The sequence below is a fragment of the Macrotis lagotis genome, chromosome 3 (assembly GCF_037893015.1).
Source record: "Macrotis lagotis isolate mMagLag1 chromosome 3, bilby.v1.9.chrom.fasta, whole genome shotgun sequence".
NCBI lineage: Eukaryota > Metazoa > Chordata > Mammalia > Peramelemorphia > Peramelidae > Macrotis > Macrotis lagotis.
This window is the reverse complement of record NC_133660.1, coordinates 152597849-152619973: the sequence shown is the minus strand read 5'-3', so window position 1 is coordinate 152619973 and position 22125 is coordinate 152597849. Positions and strand designations below refer to the sequence as shown.

The window sequence follows — 22125 nt, the reverse complement described above, 5'->3', positions numbered from 1 at the left end:
GAAAAATAATGGAAGGGAAGAGAAGGTAAAGGAAAGAAAGGGAGAAGGAATGATTAGTGAGAGTAAAGAAAAGAGAAATACTTTCCAGCTAATTGTAATTTTTGAGGATATACTTACAATTTAGGACAGCTAGGTAGCACAATGTAGAAAGCCCCAAGTTTATATTCAGGAAGACAAATTCAGATTTAACCAAAGACTCTTACTGTTTGACCCTGAGCAAATCAATTAACCCTGTTTGCCTCAGTTTTTTATTCATAAAATGAGTTGGAGAAGGAAATGGAAAATCATTATAGTATCTTTGCCAAGAAAACCCCAAATGGGGTCAGGAAGAGTTAGATATGCCTGAAACAACTTAACAGAAACACACTTTTGGAAGTTAGGCATGATGCTATTTTATCTTTACATTCTGGCTTAAAGCATTATCCCTAGAACAGTGCCTAGCATATGGGACAAACTAAATAAATGTTTATTGCTAAATTGAAAATATTAACATAACAATATGATTAAGTTGTATTTCTAGATTTTAGCTTGTGACTTATTCTAATAATAACCTAAAAGGTAGTTTAACCCTGGACAAGTCACATAATTTATTTACTTAACAAAAAAATTTTCCTTAAAAATAAAACAGAGATTAAAATGTTATCTATCCACTAGGTTTGGTGAGGATCATTCATTTCCTTCCTCATTACATATAAGTACACATATATGTGTACATAAATATATGTGTATAATTACAAATAATGACATCTACCATACATTTGTACGTGTGCGTGTGTGTGTGTGTGTGTGTGTGTGTGTGTATTATACAGTGCAATGATGTGCTTTCACATTCTATATGACTACTGTTATATTCTGCATCCATCTTGTGGTGAAGAATAAAGTATTTAATTTTTTCAGTTGATTAAAAGTATTTGAAAAGGAATTTTGGAAACTTCTTAAATTTTAAGTATAAAAGTAACAAGTTATATGATCTCTTGTCCTGGACCCCATACATCAGTCCACAAGTCTTGGAGGCACCTTATCTACCAGGTCCTCTGCAAAGTGTTAAGGATACAAATACCAAAAAAAGCCTCAACTTTACCTTCTTGAAACTTAGATTTTAATAGAAGAGAGAACATGTACACACACACATAATACATAATATAATTAACAATAATACATGTAGATAAATACAAGACAGTTAAACATAACTGTGTTAGGGAGGAAGGGTGCTAGGGCTTAATTATACAATGATCTCTATCATCTATATACTCAAATATACACCAAGGTAATAACATTGACAAAATGCATAGATGTAGTGGGCAAATAGACCTACATTAAAAGTAATTTATTTTAAAAACAAAATGTAAGAAACCAGAGGTATTTGCTAGTTTAGCCTAGATAGTAAATCCAGGCAAATTGTTATTAGATGTTCACTTTTACTCTCAGATACACACACACACACACACACACACACACACACACACACACACACACACTCTTCCCAAACCACATATCACTATCAGAATGTTGGCTGTGCCTAAATAATTGGAGGAATACCATGCTTGCTGGTCTGCATAATGATAAATTTTATAAGCTCAATTTAGAAGACCCATAGCTGAGATTTATATGCTTCAATAAGGTTTACATTCTGCAACAGCTAACACATGTTCCAAATGAAACCCTCTTCTGGAGGAGAAAAGATAACTGTTATATGCATGCTGAAAAGAAGAGCAACAAATAATTCATTTTGGCTTACCCCCTCCTCCTGCTGGTAGTTTACAAATATATTTATAATGATTAGTGATGCTTCATTAATTTTGTACAGCTGTTTACTACCACATAGTGACTTATAGTACTTTTATTAGATTAAACTGCTTAGTGTTCTTGAACTATTGCCAATCTTGTTCTCAGGACAATATCACAGTGAACCTTTTTTAAGTTCCCAATTAGTTTTGAAATTTCGGGAGGGGAATAGAGGGAAGAAAGAATAATATATGAATGACAAACATATACAGACAATAACCCAAGTTTTATTTTAAAATAAGATTTGCCAGATATATGCATTTGTAGGTATGTGTATATATAAACATACAACCCATAGAGACATATACATACATGCATCTACATATATATATATATATATATGTATATATATATATATATAACTATGCTGATGGTTGTGTGTGCATATGTGTACACATATAGGGGTGTGTGTGTGTGTGTGTGTGTGTGTGTGAGAGAGAGAGAGAGAGAGAGAGAGAGAGAGAGAGAGAGAGAGTTGTTGGTTGTTGTCCTTCATGCTCCAAGCAGATGGAAGGTTCTAGCACAGGTTGAACAAAAATTGTTCGTATGAACATCTGCAGGGGAGATGTTTCCAAATTTGCACATCTCACATTTGCTTTGATTTATTTACATTCTGCTTGGTTCATATAAAAGAGGGCTTTCTTTGAACTGAACTGCCAAATATTTTAGCAAGCTAGAAAATGGACACAATTGAATAAGTTATCATTTAATAGAGATAAATAAAAAGTCTAACAACAGGATTTAAAAAAATAAATTTCTCAAATAAAATATATGCTTTAACAAAACTAAACTAGTTCATGTGAAAGATAACTGATTGTTTTAGTGAACTACACAGAATTAATTAAATGTGCCTCCCCATTTGACATTGGGGTCAATGTCTCTTTGTGATCCATAAGTCTCATATGCTATGTTTACCCCTCTTCTTGTCTTGCATTATTGATTTTTCTGTTTTTTTAGAATACTGTATGTCTGTGATTTTTCATGTCTGAAAACTTCATTGTGGAAATTAGTACCATGAGGGAATTCTTGCCTATCTCTGACAAGTCTCCTATTGATGTAAAAAAGATGTTATCCAATAATACATACCTGAGTGAGACCTTACAGGTGCTATAAAATATATTATTCTTTCCCATAATGAGATCCCCTAAAGGATAGAAGTGAAAGTTATCTAGGATCTGATCTATTGAAATATAAGTTAGAAGGATGTTGTGTAACTTTAATGTGTCATATATATATATATATATATATATATATATACACTAAAGATTAATGATGATAACAATAGATTTTATCATAGCAATACCATTATCAAAGCAATAATAGGCATCTATGTAGAACTTTATTTTGTAAGTGATTTTCATATAAGATCATATTTACTCCTTATAGTGACTCTATGAGGTTGGTACTATGATCCCTATTTTGTATGTGAGGAAATTGAGGCTCAAAGAAATGAAATAACTTCTCTAAATTTGCATATCTATGAGGTATGTAAGGATGAAATTGAATGTAGAACTTCTTGATTCCAAGTTTTATGCTTTAACCATTGTGCCCCCTTTATAGTACCCAAAGTTATGTCATCTTTTCAGATTGCATTATTGATTCTTTCTACCCATGAATACTATAAGGTGGGGGGGGACATTGCTTATCCAAAAACTAATTGAAATTTCCCAGGTTATATAGCATGAGGAAGATATACCCCAGGAATTCAAGGATGCCTCTTTCTTGCCTTCTCTATAAAGGTAAAAAGAATATTTTGTCCTGTGACAAACACAGGGGAATGTCTCTTTTAATCATTTTTAGTAAGATCCTTGCCAGAGTTCTTCTCAATAGGCTGATGCTTGACCTGGAAGTTTGTCACCTTCCTGAGAACCAGTGTGACTTCAGTAAGGATGTTTGCTGCCCAAAAACTCCAGGAAAAATGACAGGAACAGAACAGATGTCTGTATATATTTCTAAATCTGACCAAGTCACTTTGATACTGTCAATTATGAGTGTTTATGGTAAATTATGGCAAAATTTGATTGCCTGGAGAAGTTCATCAGTATTGTACATAAGTTCCAGGATGGCATGCTTTCCCAGATGCTGGCAGTGGATGATGCTCTCAAGATTTCCCAGTCACCAATGAAGTGAAATAAGCATGTGCCCTTGCTTCCATACTTTTTAGCATGATGATTCCAGCCATATTATCAAACACCTTCACTGATGATGAACAGAAAATCAAGGTCAGCTATTGCACTGATGGCAAATTATTCAACTTGAAAAGGCTACAAGCCAAGACCAAAGTGGAGGGAGTATTGTTACATGATTTTTTGTTTGCAGATGATTGTACTCTCAATACAGCCTCTGAAGCTGAGATGTAATAATGTATGGATCAATTATCTGCTGTTTGTGCTAATTTTGGTCTAACAATTAACATGCAGAAAACTCATGTGTTCCATCAGTCAGCACCAGCAAATGGAGAAGTTTTGAGTGTTGTGGACAAGTTCACTTACCTTGGTGGCGTCCGTTCCAAGGAGATACATATTGACAATGAGGATGGCACTCATATAACTCGGTATTTGGAGGCTCCAAAAGAAAATGTGGGAGAGATGAGGTACTAGACTAACTACCAAACTGAAGGTCTATAGAATCATTTTACTGAACTCATTTATTTATACCTGTCAAACCTGGACAGTCTACCAGCACCAAGTCAGAAAACTGAATCACTTCCATTTACATTGTCTTAGGAATATTCTGAAGATTACCTGGCAGGAGAAGATACCAGACACACTGAGGTCTTTTTTTTTCGAGTTAAACTGCCAAGCATTCCAACTTTACTGCAGAGTGTAACTGCAATGGGCTAGACACATTTTTAGGATGCCAGAAGTCCATTTGCCAAAATAAACCAAAGCAAACTATTTCATGGAGAATTCACAGAGAGCAAGCACTCACAAGGGGGTAGGAAAAAACAATACTGAGACACCCTGAAGGTCTCATTGAAGAACTTTAGAATTGATTGCACAACATAGGAGACATTGGCACAGGACTGCCCAGCATGGCATGCCCTCATCAGTGAAAGGGCTCTATGAGGAAGGCAGTTCAAAGGAAACATGGCATATGTAAGTTTAGGGTACCTATCCCAGTTGTTTACATGGACTATTTGTGCCCAATTTGTAGAACATTTTGAGATCATATTGGTCTGATCAGCCCCTGATGGTCACATTGTAATTTGTCCCAAACATAGTGATGTCATTTTAGTCTTTAATCAGTAATGAAGGACAAGAACTGACAAGCTAGAGTGTATTCAGTTATAAGTAATGAGGATAGTAAGGTGCCTTTATTTCTTTCCACAAGGAGGTCAAATAAAGAAAACTAGGAATTTTGGGCTTAGATAAGACAAAGATTAAAGAAGCTATATACTATTTCCAAATCATTGTTCTCTCCCAATTCAAGACGTTTCAAGTCAAGTCATTCAGCATTTGTTAAAGATCTCTTATATACCATATACTGTGCAAAGCACTAGAAATTCAAAAACACAATCTAATAGGAAAATAAATACAAATAACTATGGACAAATCAGATATAATAAACAAGATAACTTGACCTTATTCTGAGAGGAATGGCATTACCATAAAGGCTAACTTGTAAAAGATTTGGTAGAAGTGAGACTGAGTAGGGATTTAAAGCACTCCTGGGAAACCAGAGCACAGAGACAATGGGAATTCCTGCAATGGCAGGCAGTCAGAGAAAAATACCTGGAAAGAACAGGGGTGGGATTTCTTACAAGAAAAAGACAAAGGAAGCCAGTTTCAATCTAGAATATATTTAAAGAAGTTTGGTAAAATATGAGAAGACTATAAAGGTAGGAAGAAGTTAGATTATGAAATAATGTAAAATTCAAATACATTATATTCATAATGTTACTTAAAAGACACAGAAAAAAGTTATTAATTTATCATAAATTTCCTCCAAATGGTGGATGCAGCAATTTCTACTTCAATCTCACCTCTGCTAGAACCACCAAAAGTTAATAAAAAACTCTTCTTTATTATTTTTTAGTTTTTTCCAATTACATGTTATGAAAGCATTTCAACATTGCACATTTATGTATATAGTTTTCTCCCACCCTCCCTTTCCCCCTTCCTACTTTCAGCAGAAAACAGTCTTAGAAAAGTTGAAGATATACATTTGTGTTTAACATGTTCACATATTAATTACTTTGAGTATGAGTAATTAAGACTATGGGAAAAGAAAGAATATCATGGGATAGGAAGGAAAAACATAAGGAAAAACTTTAAAAAAGTGAACATGGTATCCATTCAAATTCTTTGCTTTTGTTTGTTTACTTGTTTGTTTTTTGTTTTCCTCTGTATGAGGACTCATTGTCTATAACAATGGAACCATGATGGTGGTGTGAAGCTACCATGCTCCCCTAGTTTTTCATAGCAAAACATTAAATGAAGCCTCTATATAGATCACCAAAACAAAACCAAAAAAAAGAACAAAGCAACTCACAGACAATCTTAAGTGAAAGTCTGTCTCTGTTGGGGGGAAAGAGCCCAGGTAGGAAGGAGAGCAGATAAGTTAGAGGGAGGCTTCTATCCACAATACAGAACAGGTCCCATAACTAGACAGCAATCCAGGCTCCTGCTTAGCTAGATAACAGGCCAGCAGGGAAAGTCCCAATTCCAGACACCATCTGTGCAGGCAGAATCTGGACATACAGGAGGAAACAAGCCTCTGTATAGGCAACCCCTGGGGTGCATGTGCCACACCTTGGTAAGTAAAAAACCAGGAACAAGATCCTAGTCCCAGTATAATAATCTTGGGACTATACTCTCTATACCCAGCAGCAAAGCTCAACTATCAAAATGAGCAAAAAAAAAAAAAAACCACAAAAAAAGAGCTCTAAACCTAGAAAGCTACTATTTACAAAGAGATGATAAAAATGTCATCTCAGAAGAAGAAAGTAGTGACAAATTACCTACATGGAATGACTCAAAAGAGATAACACATTGGATGCAAATACAAAACCTTATGAAAGAACTTGAAAAAGATTTCAAAAACCAAAAAAGAGAGGAAGAGGAAAACTGGAAGAAAGAAATGAGCATCTAGTAGGAAAATTATGAAAAATTGTGGGAAGAAATCAACTCCTTTAAAAGTTTAACCAACAGGAAAAAGAATGGAACTCATCAAAAATTAAAATCCACCAATTTGAAGAGGAATGCAATTCATCAAAAGGTAAAAGTAATCACCTGAAAAAGGAAACAAAAAAGCTAATTGAAGAAAATAATACTCTAAAATCTAGAATTGGACAACTACAAACTAATGACTCCTAGAGGCATCAAGAATCCATCAAACAATATCAAATGGCTGAAAAAAAATCAAAGAAGATGTAAAACACATTTTTAGGAAAAACAAAAGATCAGAAAAATAGATAAAGGAGACCTAAGCTTAGATTACTATTCTACCTGAAGGCCTAGATTAAAAAAAATGAAATGAAATAAAATAAAAAAAAAACCTGAAAATATCTTACAGGGAATTATCATGGAAAATTTTCCCAATTTTCGTACATCAAGAAGACCAAATAATCCTTGAAGGACTATGCAAAATACCTCCCAAAAGGGACCCCAGAATAAAACCTTCAAAGTCTTTCTCAGTCAAATTTCAGAATAATCCATTAATGGAGAAAATTCTGCAAGCAACTAAAAAAGAAGGAATTTGAATACAAAGGAAACACAATCAGAATTACACTTAACTTTACTTACGTGATATCACTAGAATATGATATTTTGACTGGTAATGGACCTTGATATTCAGCAAGGGAAAAAGTTAGATTTTCAATGAAATTTCTGATCAAAAGACAAGAACTGAACTGAAAATTAACTGAAAATTCATTCTTTCAACACAAGACTCAATAGATTCTTAAAAAGGTAAATGGAAAGAGGAAAAAATCAAATGCTAGACAAGAATATTGAACTGTATACATCACCACAGGGGTACATGACATTTGCAATTCCTGTGAATTGTATTTCTTTTAGGGTAGTTAAAGGAGTTTAGATGAAATAGAGGACTTCCAAAATTTTCTGAACAAAAGACAAGAACTGAATTGAAAATTAATTGAAAATTCATTCTTTCAATATAAGATTCAAAAGATTCATAAAACATTAAATTTAAAGAGAAAAAACAACCAAATGGTTAGACAAGAGTATTACAATGTGTATATCACTACAAGGGTACATGACATTTGCAAGTGTTGAGAAATGTATTTCTTTCAGTGTAGTTAAAGGACTGAATATAGGCAAAGGGACTTTAATTAGAGGATATGAGTATGGTTGGCTCTTCTCCTTTGTTATCAAAGAAGATCAAAATGACATCACTAAATATGAGACTAATTACTGTCTGACAGTGACTGATCAGACCAAAATAAGCCCAAAATGCAGGTTAGGCAAAAAGTGTCCAGGTGAACACCTATGTTATTTATTCTAACCTTATGTATCCCATGTTTCCTTTGAACTACTTTAATTCTTTCTTACTCAAAGATCTCAGGGCTTGCTCTAATGAGGAAACTATTTTGGGTGGTTCTGAGACAATGTCTCCCATGCCTTACAATCAATTCTAAAGCTCTTAAGAGACATTTTCTGGGTGTTCCAGTGTCTAGAATATTTAGAGACTCTATACATAATTAAATTAGAAGTAATCTTACATTACTAGATACCTTAATTATGGAGGATTGTAGTACAATAGTGGCAGAGAGTGGGATTATTTAGAAGAATTGGACATAGCAAGTAATCTCACCTTAATCTATAGTTTATTTAACAAGAGGATTAATGTCATGATCAGAGTGATAAAAAGACAGAGGAAGAGAATGTACTTAGAGGGACTAAATATGGAAACATTATGAAGAAATTTTGCTTTGCTTGACACTTTGGCTACAATTGGAGGGAGTGTGCTTGGGGGGCAGCATAAATGATTAATGAAATGATTTGACTTTGCGTTATGCTTTGGCTCATCAAGATTGTGGATCCATGGAAAGTACCTGAGATAGGGGAATGGTATAAAGTGACTATGATTTGATGTGATTTATGACCCTTGAGATGTTTATTTCTAATGAGACAGAAGAGGGGATGGTACTTAGTGACTAGGAGTCAATGTACTTATCAATCAATCAAACTTTGAGAAGAGTATTTCTATCAGAACAAAAAAAAAAGAATATTTTGACAAAGGAGTTGTCAGTTCAAGATGGTTTAAAACAATAACATTACAAAAAGGAGTGCTATGCTAGGAAAAGAATAGGCACTGATGGATTAAAAAAAATACCAGGTGAAGAGGCACAAAATCAATATTGAGTAATTCCTTCTTGAAAGATTTGGCCCAGAAATCTCTTCTATAAACATTTTCTGAATCACTTCTTGATGCATTGATAAACCTAATAATATCTCACTCTTTCATTCTCAAAACTAAATTATAATGTTTTATGTTTGTAATTATACATTGGTTTGAGAGAGTTGATTACAAATCTAATTATTTTTCTTTGGTCAATTTATAATATACTTAAAGTATATTTATAATATACTAAAAGTACTTATCAAATTGAATTTTTAGTAAAGCTTTTAAGTAAGCAACATTTTTCCATGTATTTATCTTAGTGACTGGTGAAGCTTTATAGCCCCCTTTTCAGAGTCTTTCTCAATATTTGAAGCAAATCATAAATTTCATTTAGAGTAAGAAGACAACATATCTTCCATCAACGTAGGGAGTCTAAACTTTCTGCTGATACCTCATAGCTAGTTTTTTCAGGTCAGAAGACCTCTGATCATGGGTACACTAACACTATGAACTGAACTTCAATCTCTTGCTCATTGAAGCATGTCTCCTAATAAAAGATTGTCAACAATCATTCCAGGCATCTTCCAACTGCTCCAAAATATTCACTTCATTTGTAACTGTACAATATGTTTTCTACCTTCTTCTAACAGCAAAATCTCTCAATTAGTATGTGGAGAACTTCCAGTATAAGGCAGAACAACATTCTCTTTTACTTCAGATTTATCCTCTCTTGTCATGTCTGTCCTTTGAAGGTTGAAAAATAGTATTCAGCTACTCAAAGATGACTAGTATACCCCATTCTAGTAACTCTGAAATGTTTAAAACTCACTCAATTCTTCCCATTATCCAATAACTCAATCTAATGTTCTTCCACCTAACAACCTAATAATTTCAACCTAACTACTCAATCCTTTTTTTGTGCCCTGCAATGACTTTCATTGCATTTGTGGAATCTTACTATATCTCCTTTATTAATTCACTATCTTACTCTCTACATTAGGCCTTCTAAACCTTTTTATCCTGACTCAAAGTTCCTGTGGCTCCACACTGCCTACTTTCTCTCCTGAAAGATGTGTTTCATATTTTACAGGGGGAAAAAGATTCAGTAAACCCCCTCTTCTCCCATCTTCCTGCTCTCCTGTTATTCAGGTGCTTTTCACAATTTTCTTCCCCTTCTTCCATTTCACAAAGTGAATTGACTTTATTCAGTACTGAGGCTAACCCCTCTACTTGTTTAAGTCACCCATTCCACCCTATTCCCTCCCACAGATCACCCATTTTGTCATCCCCAATGTTTGATAAATTTTCAAACATTCCTTCTTTATGGGTTCATTTCCTACTGGGTACACTCATGCTCATGCTTGTAGCCTGAGAAATCAAGGAAACATGAAAACAAACCACCAACAACAAAACATTGCTACATCCTTTCAGCTATCATTCTATTTCTTATCTATCCTTTGTATCTAAATTCCTTGAAAAGACCATAGGATGAATACCTTCACTTCTTTTTCCTCTCATTCTCTTATCTTATTAATTTCCAATGTCCTCATTTCTCCAAAACCTTTTTTTTCCCTAAAGATATCAATAGTCTATTAGTTGCCAAATTCAATGGCGTTTTTTCCATCTTAACTATTCTTGTCTGTAAAACACTATTTCCTCCTTGATAGTCTCTTCTTTCTAGATTTTTGTGACACTACTCTCTACCAGTTTTCCTCCTGTCTTTCTGAATATTCCTTCTCTGTCTCTTTTGCTAGGTCTTCCTCCAGAAAATACCCTTAACTCTAGGTGTCCCTCATAATTCTGTCCTAGGTCTTCACTTGATAGTCTTATAAAATGACATTAATTTAATTACCATCTATATGTTGTTGATTCTCAAATCTAGTTTTCCAGACCCAATCATCTAACACTCTTTTAGACATCTTGAAATGGATATATTGTAGACATCTTAATTGCAATATGTCAACAACAGAATTCATTATTTTCTCTTCTAAACTCTCTCTCCACTCCTACATTTCCCTATTATTGTAGAAAACAATGCCATCCTCCGTTGCTCAAATCCTAGTAATATCTTGAATTCAACACTAACTCCCAATCATATAAGCTGGCAACTTAAGCATCATTTTGTATTCCTCATGGCCTCTCATGTCCCATATTCAAGTAGTTGTCAAGCTTTGCCAGTTTCACTTTAGGTCATCCAGCAAATATGTGACCTTCTCTGCTTTTACATTGCCACCAGTCTAGTACAGTTCTTTATTACTTGATGCTTTGACTATTGCACTACTTTGTTGGTCGGTTTTTCTTCTTCAGATTTCTCCTTATTTTGATCCATTTTCCACTCAGATGCTAAAGTGATTTTCTATAATATAAGTCTGATCATCCCACCCCATCCTAAACCATTCTTAACAATATACTCTCGTGGTTTACTATTGTATCTAGAAATAAATATAAAATGTGCTATTGGGAATTCAAAATCCTTATTAATATAGCTCTTTCCTCTTTATAGTTTTCACCTTGTTCACCAATATTTCTTCCACAATCTAGAGATACTAACGTCCTAATTATTCCATGAATAGGACATTCCATTACCCATCTCAAGGCATTCTCTGCAATTATCCTCATGCCCAGAATGATCCCCTCTTCACGCCAACTATTTGACTTTCTTTGAGGCCTAGACAAAATTCCATATCCCAAAGGAAGGCTTTTGCAATTCATCCCAGGTCCAGGTCTTCATTTAGCCAATTATATTAATATATCTTTATTGAATATAATTTATTGAATAGATAGATAGATAGATAGATAGATAGATAGATAGATAGATAGATGGTGTAATATGGTCTGTGGAAACCAAACAAACAAATAAATAAATGTGAAATGCTTAATAAAAACAAATCAAACAAAACAATTCTTATCTACTACCCACTATTGTATATTTGATGATAAGATTTTAATCCTGGGGAGGGAAAATTATCCCTATAAAGAATTACAATTTTTTTTTACCAAAACATGTTATTTAATTTTCAAAGATTCATTACAAGTGCCTTCCTTAATCAATGTTGTATCGTATTCATTGTCAATTTCTTCTAATACTCCTTGAAACAGTAGACTGAAAACATAAATATTAGTTTATAGAAAGAACATATTTTACTTAGCAACACAGATTTCTATGAAAGCTAAGGAAAGAGTGAACTAAAAATGTATGCCTATACCCCATTGAGTATATATGTTGTTTCCTCTCCTAACCACCTCTGATGAGAGCAAAGATTCCCTCATTCCCCCTTGCCTTCCCCCCTTCCATATCATTGCAATAGCTCATTGTGATAAAGAAAAAATTTATTACATGAGATATCTTGGCCTATTCCCCCCTCTCCTTTTTCTTTCTCCCATTACATTTCCCTTTTTTTCTATTGACTCCAATTTTACACCATGTTTTATCTTCAAATTCAGCTTTCTCCTGTGCTTCAAATATAAAAGCTCCCTCTACCTGCTCTATTAACTGAAAAGGTCCATATGAGTATTATTAGTGTCATTTTTCTATGCAGGAATACATGCAATTCATCATCAAGTCCCTCATATCCCCCCACCTTCAATCTCCATGCTTCACCTGAGTCCTGTATCTGAAGATCAAACCTTCTATTCAGCTCTGGCCATTCTAAGAGGAACATTTGAAATTCCCCTGATTCATTGTGAAACATGCACCTTTGAAATGTGCACCCAAGCACCTGCTACTGCCTTGAGAATGAGCCTAGCCGCGGGCTTACCTCTCTCCGAGGTCTTCGGGTGCACTCCGGCTTCCGCCCTGGGGGATGGGAAGGAAGTTCACAGCCACACACGAGCCTGGTTTACAACAGCAGCATCTTTATTCATGAACAGCAGAAAATGGCCCCCCGAACTTTTGCACAGCGCTCTTTTATCCAGTAACCCTTTCTTCCCGGGGTACATGCTCCTCCCAAGTTCCAACCCATGGGCGGAGCCACATCCTGTTAGCGAAGCCGTCCCAGTACCCTATAAGATACCTTACAAGGCAGGTTCAGACTTCCAGGGGTCTCACGGCCCAGGTCATATGACCTTCATGGGTGGCCCCGGTCCAGAGCTTCCCCTTACAATTCCCCCTTTTCGTTAACAACAGGGGGGGTAAAAGGTGACAAAGGAAAAAGGTCTCCTTTGAATCGTTCCAGGGTTATCTTAAGAAAGGACAAAAGGCATTTCAAGAAAACGGGGACAAGGCAGCACAATATTAAAAGTAAAGTAAGAGTAGGCAGGAGAGACTGAAAGAGAGTCGCAGGATTGAGTTTTTTGAGACCCTCTATAATTTTTTCAGCCACATGATTAGGAGTAAGATCATCATATGATGCTTTGTTTATATAGTCGGCGATCTGAATCAATTTTGCAATCTCAAAAGTTATGTTATTCTTATTGAGACCATGAAGGTGAGCCCGTATCTCATTCCATGCAATTTGAGATTCATTATATACAGCTCTTGTTAAGCAAAAGGAGGTGTATCTATAATCACATCTCAGTTTTTGTTGTAATTCTAAAGAATACGCCTTTTCTAACAGGAGGGAAGTGGCTGTCTGTAACTCTACAATAGCAGAGAGCAGTTGCTTATCTATAACAGCTTGATGTTTAAATCCAAGTGAAACATTTTTCATGAGACTATGTAGAGATTGGGCTTGTACAATACTGTTCTGAGCATTAGATATAGATAAAGCCAAAGCAGAAGAGGCCAAAATAGCCTCTACAAGAAGAGTGATCCCTAGTACAACACAACTCACACATCTTTTCTTTCTTCTAAGAGTAGATAATTGATTTTGCAGAGTATCTAAAATCTCCTCACCTTTGTTAGGGTACCAATGTTCCTCTTTTACCACCGTAAAGGCGTAATGAGGTCTTGTTACAATATATACCTTTGAGTCTAGAGGAAGGGAATCATTCAGGCAGGTAAAAAGCTTGCAGCTAACACAGGTGAGGTTATAAACTGATGTTGATGCGTGATGTTCCTGGATAGAGGAAGCATTACCTGGATCCACCATGAACAAAAACCTATTTCCCACACAAACAGTGCCAGACAATGCAATGTTATTAGTCACATCAGGCACACCTGTCACTTCAGGCATCCCTTGAACAGCTACACCACCTATTGCGGCTATCACCTTTTCCAATCCTGCTACTGTAGTACTGCTTGGGGAATGAATATATGTTGGTAAGGGATACCCAGGAGATTCCTGATCTGGAATGTACTCAGAGGTGTAGTGACAAGACGTCAATGCCTCTGAGTGATTGTAATAGCGGACAGTAGTCTTTGCACATTGATGAGTATGGCACGGTGTGTAAGGCAGAAAACCTGGAAATCTGGCTAATTTTGTCAAATTTCTCTTGGCGTTTAGGTCACAGAAAGGGTAAGGTAATGCAGTAGAAGCAGTTGACCATGTCTGGTCAGGGTTGTCAGGGTCTAATACCCAATTATATAAATGAAATCGTCTAGGGTTCCCCTTATCCCCTAGAACCATAAGTTTATTTCTCAGGTCTGGGCACCAATTGGGACTGGAACTGTTTTCTGCATAAGTGAAGTGCCACCCGTTATTTGACCAAATCCCCTCGACCCACTTATGTACACAAAATGGAAGTCCATATACGAGTCCTGTGAAGTTGAACCCTTCATATGAATCAGTGTCTTGTTTTAACACAGGTTGACCTGAACCAGGAAACATTAATGACAAGTTCCCATACAGAAGAAACTGAGGCATAGGGTCAGTCCAAGATAGAGCTTTCAGCCATGGTGGAGAGGGGATGAAAGCCCAATACTTTTGATCAGTAACCGTCATTCCAATTGTCGCGCCTAAGTTGGCGAACAGCATCGTCAAACCCAATGTCATTTCAGTCCTTTTTCTGCACACCTGTAGCCTCCTTTCTCGTCTCAGTCTTGCTCGTTTCAGTCCTCTCTGTCCTCTCCTTGTCTTTCTGCGCCGTAGTGACTTCTCGGACCCATTTGATTGGCACCCAGACTTCTTCTCCATCTGGTCCATCTTCGGGCTGTATGGATAGAAAACCCTGTCCTCTGAATCGTACTATTCCAGGGCCATGCCAAATACCCTCATGATCTTTCCAGTACACTTTTGTGCCTGGTATGCATATAGTAGGGGTGTGTGAGATTTTTGCCATATCTGTGCCCTGTGACTGTGGATGAGTAAAAAAGACCATGGCAGGAACCAAACCCTCCTCAGAAATGGATAAAAAAATTATGGGTATAGAGGGCTTGTGCCAGGCGTGCCTGCAGAGAATTCTTTATGCCCGGGGAAATTCCCCCTTTTTGTTTATCAAGAAGGGTCTTTATAGACCTGTTGGCACGTTCTACTATGGCTTGGCCAGTAGGATTATAGGGAATACCAGTGATATGTCTTATAGAAAATTCAGAGCAAAACTGTGTAAAGGCATGTGATTTATAGGCTGGACCATTATCAGTTTTTATAGATTCGGGAACCCCGAAAGAGGAAAAACAAGTAAGAAGATGGATAATAACTGACCTCACTGTCTCCTTAGGTTGGACAGTGGCCATAATGAATTTGGAGTATGTGTCCACACATACATGTATCAAATATCTAGTATAGTGGGTTACATCCATTTGCCAGAGTGCATTAGGGTAGGCACCCCTGGGGTTAACAGCCATTTCCTTAGGTTTGGGAAAAAAAAAGGGACACAGGCAGAGCATCTTTTTACTATAGCTCTGGCCTGCTCTCGAGAAAGGCCAAAGAGATGTCTTAAAGATCTGGCAGATAAGTGGTATTTAGAATGTGCCATAGAGGCTTCCTTCTGTAACGGGCAAAGTAAAGCTTTGTCAACGACGTCATTTCCTGCAAAAATAGGACCAGAGGAGGACACATGTGAACGGACATGAAGAACATAGACAGGAGAGGTCCTTTGCAATAGTAAGGTCTGAACTTTGTAGAGCAGAGGGGAAATAGCAGAAGAGCGAAGATTGAGCTGAGCTTCAGGAAGATTGTGAAGAGAAATAGCACAGTAGAGGCTATCTGTGATAAGATTAAAGGGTTCATGTTGTAATAGTTGTAGAGCAAAGATTATAGCTTGAAGTTCATTTTTCTGAGCAGAAGAATATTCAGTTGGGAAAACTTTCAAGATTTTTCTGGAAGGAACATAGACAGCTGCCCGGTTCTTTTTTGTAGCATCAGTAAAAACATTAGGGCCTTCCACAGGGGACAGAGCTATAACAGATGGGGGACGTGACAGTGGAAGTAAAGTCCATCCCCGAAGGGGAGGTGGTAAAGGAAGCGAGACAACAAAACAAAGGCAGAGTAGAGAAGCCCACTCGGGGATTTCTTCTGAAAACGAGCGTAAAGAAAGCTCTGAAGCAGCAAGATTTAGAACAGGATATCGACCATACAAGAGTAAGGAACGTTCTGCAATAGAGAGGAAAAAGTTGGCTAGCATTTTCCATTTATTTGGTAAAATGTGTTTTTGTTTCTCAGGATAGAGCCACTCCAACACCCCATGCATTTGGTATAGACAGCCAATTGGGGTATCATTCATTAAAATGGTGGCATATATGGGCTCTTTTGGATCCTGTAGAACCACAACCGATGTAATTTTTTCTAAAATACTATCCATCTGTTTTTTGGCCAAAGGAGTCAAACTCCTAGGGGAATTCAGTGATGAGTCCCCTCTCAAGATATCATAAAGAGGATGCATCTGGGAATCTGGAATAGGAATTACTGAGCGCATCCATTGTATAGCTCCTATTAATTTTTGAAAATCATTTAAGGTTTTCAGTCCCTTTAAATTTATTTTTGGAGAAACACGGGTGACAATGTTTCCCTCTAATATATGCCCTAGGTAATTGTACGGTTGTGTAAGTTGAATTTTTTCTGGCGCCACCTGTAGTCCGTAGAGCTGTAGAGCATCAGTAACCCTTTGTAATATTTGCAATGTTTGTTGGCGTTGGGGAGCAGCTATAAGTACATCATCCATATAATGTATGATTGTAACCTGTGGCTCTGAATCTCTTATAGGTTTTAAAATATTATGGACATATTGTTGGCACAAGGTGGGGCTATTAGCCATCCCCTGGGGAAGGACACAAAATTGGTATCTTTCAAAGGGTTCTTGGAGATTTCTAGAAGGGACTGAAAAAGCAAATTTATCTCTATCTGAAGGATGGACAGGTATGCTATAAAAACAATCTTTTATATCAATCACAGCCAGGTGAGAATCCTTCGGTATGGCTGTGGGGCTGGGCAGTCCTGGTTGTAAAGGACCCATAAGTACCATAGCTTCATTGACTTTTCTAAGATCAATGAGCATCCTCCATTTGCCTGTTTTCTTTTTTATAACAAATAAAGGTGAATTATAAGGACTTAAAGAGGGTTCTATTCTCTTAGACTGAAGTAATTCTGCTACTATATCTTTTAAAGCAGTGAGCTTTTCAGGCGTTAAGGGCCATTGATCAACCCACACAGGGGTTTCTGTTTTCCATTGGATAGGGGGACAGCTCACTTGTTCAATGACCCCAACAAGTTTAAATGTTCAGGGGTGGTCACATGCAAATTTAGTGCTGAAATGAGGTCTCTTCCCCATAGTGCATAGGACAATCCTGTAATTTGCAACGGTTTAAAAAGTCCTGAATGTCCTAGACAAAACCACTGTAGATATCTTGCAGATCGCAGGGCACCTTGGCTGCCTCCCACCCCCAAAATTGTTATTGGATCTGCTAGAGTCGGCCAATCACCCCATTGATCTATATTGATACAAGAATTATCTGCCCCTGTATCTATCATCCCCACGACCTTTTTTCCCTGTACCATTACTTCTAACATAGGTCTTGCCAACTCTATCTTTGTACACCAATTGATATTTACTTCATGCCCGCCTTGTAATCTTGTCCCCTTGGCTATAGGTTTCCCTGGGTCAATCGGAATTGGGATATTATGTAAGTTTGAAACAAGAATAGTCTTCTTATTAACCAGAATAACTTGAGAAGGGACATTTAGGAGGTGGTTAGTTTCCAAACCAGTTACCAATCTATCATAAGGTTGTCCCTCTATTTCTATTTCCTTATTAGAGTACGGTTCCGTGAGAAGGGTTGTGTGACTACTAGGGTATATAAAGGTCATTGAGTCTTGCTTTATATGTTTCACTGTGTTACTAGTGTCTTGCAATCGGGTTTGAGAGTCCTGGTTCCCAGTACCTTGTGCCCTGTGCCTCGTGCCCTGGTCTTCTATTGTGTTTGTTGTTCGGGGCCTCTCTTGTGAAAAGGGAGGCCCCTCCCCCCGTTTCCCTGAAGGGTCCCCTTCTTTGCTCGGCAATCTTTTGCAATATGTCCCAACTTGCCACAGTAAAAACATCTAATAGGCCTTTTCACTTTGCATTGTCCTTTGAAATGCCCAAGTTGGCCACATTGAAAACATCTTTTTTGAGTAACTACCATAACACTCTTCACTGTGTTAGCCAATTCAGCAATGGCACTTTGTGAAGTGTTAGCCGTGTTGGCCAATTCAGCAATAGCACCTTGCATAGCTTGTACAGGATCATTGATGGGGGCATCTATCAATTTATCCAATATTTGATCTATAGTCGCATCCTTTCCTAAATTCCCAATAAGTTGCTGATATGCGGGCCTTAATCCCTCTCTAACCAATTGAGTAGTAAGCATTTCAGCCCCCGGTCCTGTGCCCATGGTTCTTTTTACTGTTTCAATGACCCTGCTTAAGAAATCTGCAGGGTTCTCGTTTGGCCTTTGTTTCAAATTTGAAAACTTTTCCCTCATTTTCCCTGGAGGATCCAGGCGAGACAAGGCCTGTGACCATATATATGTAACAGCATCCCTAAGAGGTTTGTCATAATTTATTTGTTGGTCAGGGTTAGAAAAAGGACCTTCACCCATGGCCAGATCAAAATTGCGCTGTTCCTGCCCAGGGACGTGCATTCCCTTCAGATATTTTTCACACTCCCTACGAACAAGTACTACATATGTAACATACTGTCCGGGGGATAAGACTGCAGACATAATTTCCTTCCAATCATTTGGAGTCCAAGGGAGTAGTCATGGTAGCATTAGTAATTAACTGCCTAACATAAGGAGAAGCAGGACCATACTCATTAACAGCTCTCTTTATCTCTTTAATCAGTAGGAATGGTAGTGGTTTGTGTTCAGCTATTTCATTCCCTTGGGGGTCATAGCTAATCTCCAAGGGACATAAAACTGGCGGAAAGCCCCACTCTTCCAAATCTGGCCTCTCTCCCTCTTCAACTGCTACTCTAATGCTCTTTTTCAAAACACTCTCAGGTTCTGTCATAGTTGGCTTCATAGAAAACGTTAGTTTCTGAGTACTCTTAGGTTCTGTCTTAACTGGTTTCGCGGAAAATGTCAGATAAGTTCTTCCTTTCGAAGAGGTGCCTGAACCAAGGGGAGTTGGATGAAAAAGGGAATTAGAAGTAGGGAGAGGCGCATCCCTTATCTGTAAAGAAGTAGAAGTTCTCACTGGAGCAATAATATTTTCGCTCACTAGATGGCGCTCCGACCCTAAGTTTACATTCTTTAATTGGGTCTCCGCCTCTTTCTCCGACCTTGAGTTTACATTCTTTAATTGGGTCTCCGCCTCTTTCTCCGACCTTGAGTTTACATTCTTTAATTGGGTCTCTGCCTCTTTCTCCTTGCGCCATGATCCCACTTCCTCCCCCAGGTTTTTCCCACGGGAACGCAACTGTTCCCCATGCAGTCTCGAGCCCCCACTATGGGCCATATCCTCCCTGAAAACTGTTTTAGATCTATCAAAACAGGCTATCTCTTCTCTGGGAGTTCTCTCACTGTCCTGAGTCCGCTGCAACTCCTTCCAGGGGTATAACTGAGTCTCTTTCTCTTCTACCTCTTCATAACTACACTCAGATTGATCATCTCTTTCTGACCCACACAAGGAAGGTCCTACCTGGCATGAGCATGGCACTTTCACCTTTATTTCTTCTGGTTCTTCTAACAATGTGCTAATGACCTTATAGAATTTAAAGTCCATGGGGGTAACAAATTCAGGTTCAGCCTGGTGATATGAGCTCATTTGCTGTCCTACTACCCTCCAACCTTTGCCATCAATTCCCGAATGTTCCACCCACGGGGAAATAACAAATAACTTTTCCACAAATTCCTTGCATTGCCTTAGGTGGGGTTTTAACCCATTCTTTTTACATAATTTGTACAGTTTGCAAGCTAAAACTCCCTTTTCTTCAGGCTCCACCACCGGAAGACTAATATTCTTCCCCATCTTGAATATATATTCAAGACTGTGTGTGGCTCCTCTTAACTAGACCAGCTAGCTAAGGTCGGCTACGACTCAGATTCTCCTCAGCATGCAGTGCTTTCGTGTCCCTGTGCGGGCGCCATGTGAAACATGCACCTTTGAAATGTGCACCCAAGCACCTGCTACTGCCTTGAGAATGAGCCTAGCCGCGGGCTTACCTCTCTCCGAGGTCTTCGGGTGCACTCCGGCTTCCGCCCTGGGGGATGGGAAGGAAGTTCACAGCCACACAGGAGCCTGGTTTACAACAGCAGCATCTTTATTCATGAACAGCAGAAAAATGGCCCCCCGAACTTTTGCACAGCGCTCTTTTATCCAGTAACCCTTTCTTCCCGGGGTACATGCTCCTCCCAAGTTCCAACCCATGGGCGGAGCCACATCCTGTTAGCGAAGCCGTCCCAGTACCCTATAAGATACCTTACAAGGCAGGTTCAGACTTCCAGGGGTCTCACGGCCCAGGTCATATGACCTTCATGGGTGGCCCCGGTCCAGAGCTTCCCCTTACACATTGAAAGTCCATCTTTTTTTCCCTGGAAGAGGATATTCAGCCTTGCTGGGTAGTTGTTTCTCAGTTGCATTCTAAGATCTTTTGCCTTCTGGTATATTACATTCCAAGCCCTATGAGCTTCCAATGTAGTTGCTGCTGAGTCCTGTCTGATCCTGATTGCAGCTCCATGATATTTGAACTGTGTCCTTCTGGCTGCTTGTAACATTTTCTCTTTGACTTGGGAGTTCTGGAATTTGGCTATAATATTCCTAGGGGTTGGTTCTTTGGGATCTCTTTCTTGGGGGGATCGGTGGATTCTCCCCATTTTTATTTTGCCTTCTGCTTCTAGAATATCAGGGCAATTTTACTGTAGTAATTCTTTGAAAATGATGTCAAGGATCTTTTCCTGATAATGACTTTCAGGTATTCCAATAATTTTAAAATTGTCTTTCCTAAATCTGTTTTCAGGTCTACTTTTAATTCAACATTCCTTCATTCAAGTTTCTGTAAAGGGTTCCCATTAAATAAAGGACAAAATCCAAAGTCCTTAAGATAGCACTCACAACTCTCAGAATCTGATCTCATCTTATCTAGATAAATATTTCTTTCTACTTTTTAAAATCAGGTCTGAATTCTGGGCACTATCCAGTCTCTCCAAATAATCCCTCTGATGTGTTTGTTTTTCAATAGGTGACCTACCTATAACTTTGCTCATGCTACTACCATTAAGAATACATTTTCTTTTTCCTGTGCCCAATAGAATCCTGCACATAATATCTTCAAGGTAAAGACTGGTTTGGATTATTCTCTTCTTTCCAGGAATTTCCCTATAAAATACAGCTTGTACCCGAATTGGTTCATTTTTTCCAGCTGCTTGATCACTACAAAAACTTCCCTGAAAGGTCCAAAAAGTACCCAGAGATAATATCTGCTTCTGATTATTCATTCACTTCTGATGATTTGTATGTATGCATGTTGTATTATACACACACTATATTTGTGTGTGTGAATAGATATATAGATAAATAGATAGATAGACAGACAGACAGATAGATAGATAATAGATAGGTATACATAGAAAAATGTTTAGCTTAGAAAAATTACAAAGACTCTTAACTATTCAAATAAAAAATGGAAAGCCAATTGTGGAAGTGAAGTAACATATTCAAAAGGAGCTCTTAAATTCATCTAACCTGAATTCACTCATTTTATAGATATTGCATCTGAGATTAAGAGAGTTCATGATGT

The 22125-nt window shown here is 37.7% G+C and overlaps 1 protein-coding gene across 2 annotated transcripts; it reads right to left on the bottom strand.

Annotated features, from left to right (window-relative positions):
* Nucleotides 1-12819: 12819 nt before the first annotated feature.
* Nucleotides 12820-20847, bottom strand: LOC141517893 (uncharacterized). 2 transcript variants are annotated; one of them, XM_074229345.1, is made up of 2 exons: nucleotides 20552-20847; nucleotides 12820-15141 (listed from the first exon to the last, which is right to left on the bottom strand). In XM_074229345.1, the coding sequence occupies exon 2, from the start codon at nucleotides 15114-15116 to the stop codon at nucleotides 13191-13193; it is 1926 nt and encodes a 641-aa protein (XP_074085446.1). In that variant the 5' UTR covers nucleotides 15117-15141; nucleotides 20552-20847; the 3' UTR covers nucleotides 12820-13190. The 2 variants fall into 2 exon arrangements, with proteins under 2 accessions (XP_074085446.1, XP_074085447.1); XM_074229346.1 differs by having other exon boundaries at nucleotides 12820-15123.
* Nucleotides 20848-22125: the final 1278 nt, after the last annotated feature.

Coding starts and splice junctions, on each gene's coding strand:
- LOC141517893 (XM_074229345.1), bottom strand. CDS start 15,116: ATGGACCAGATGGAGAAGAAGTCTGGGTGCCAATCAAATGGGTCCGAG.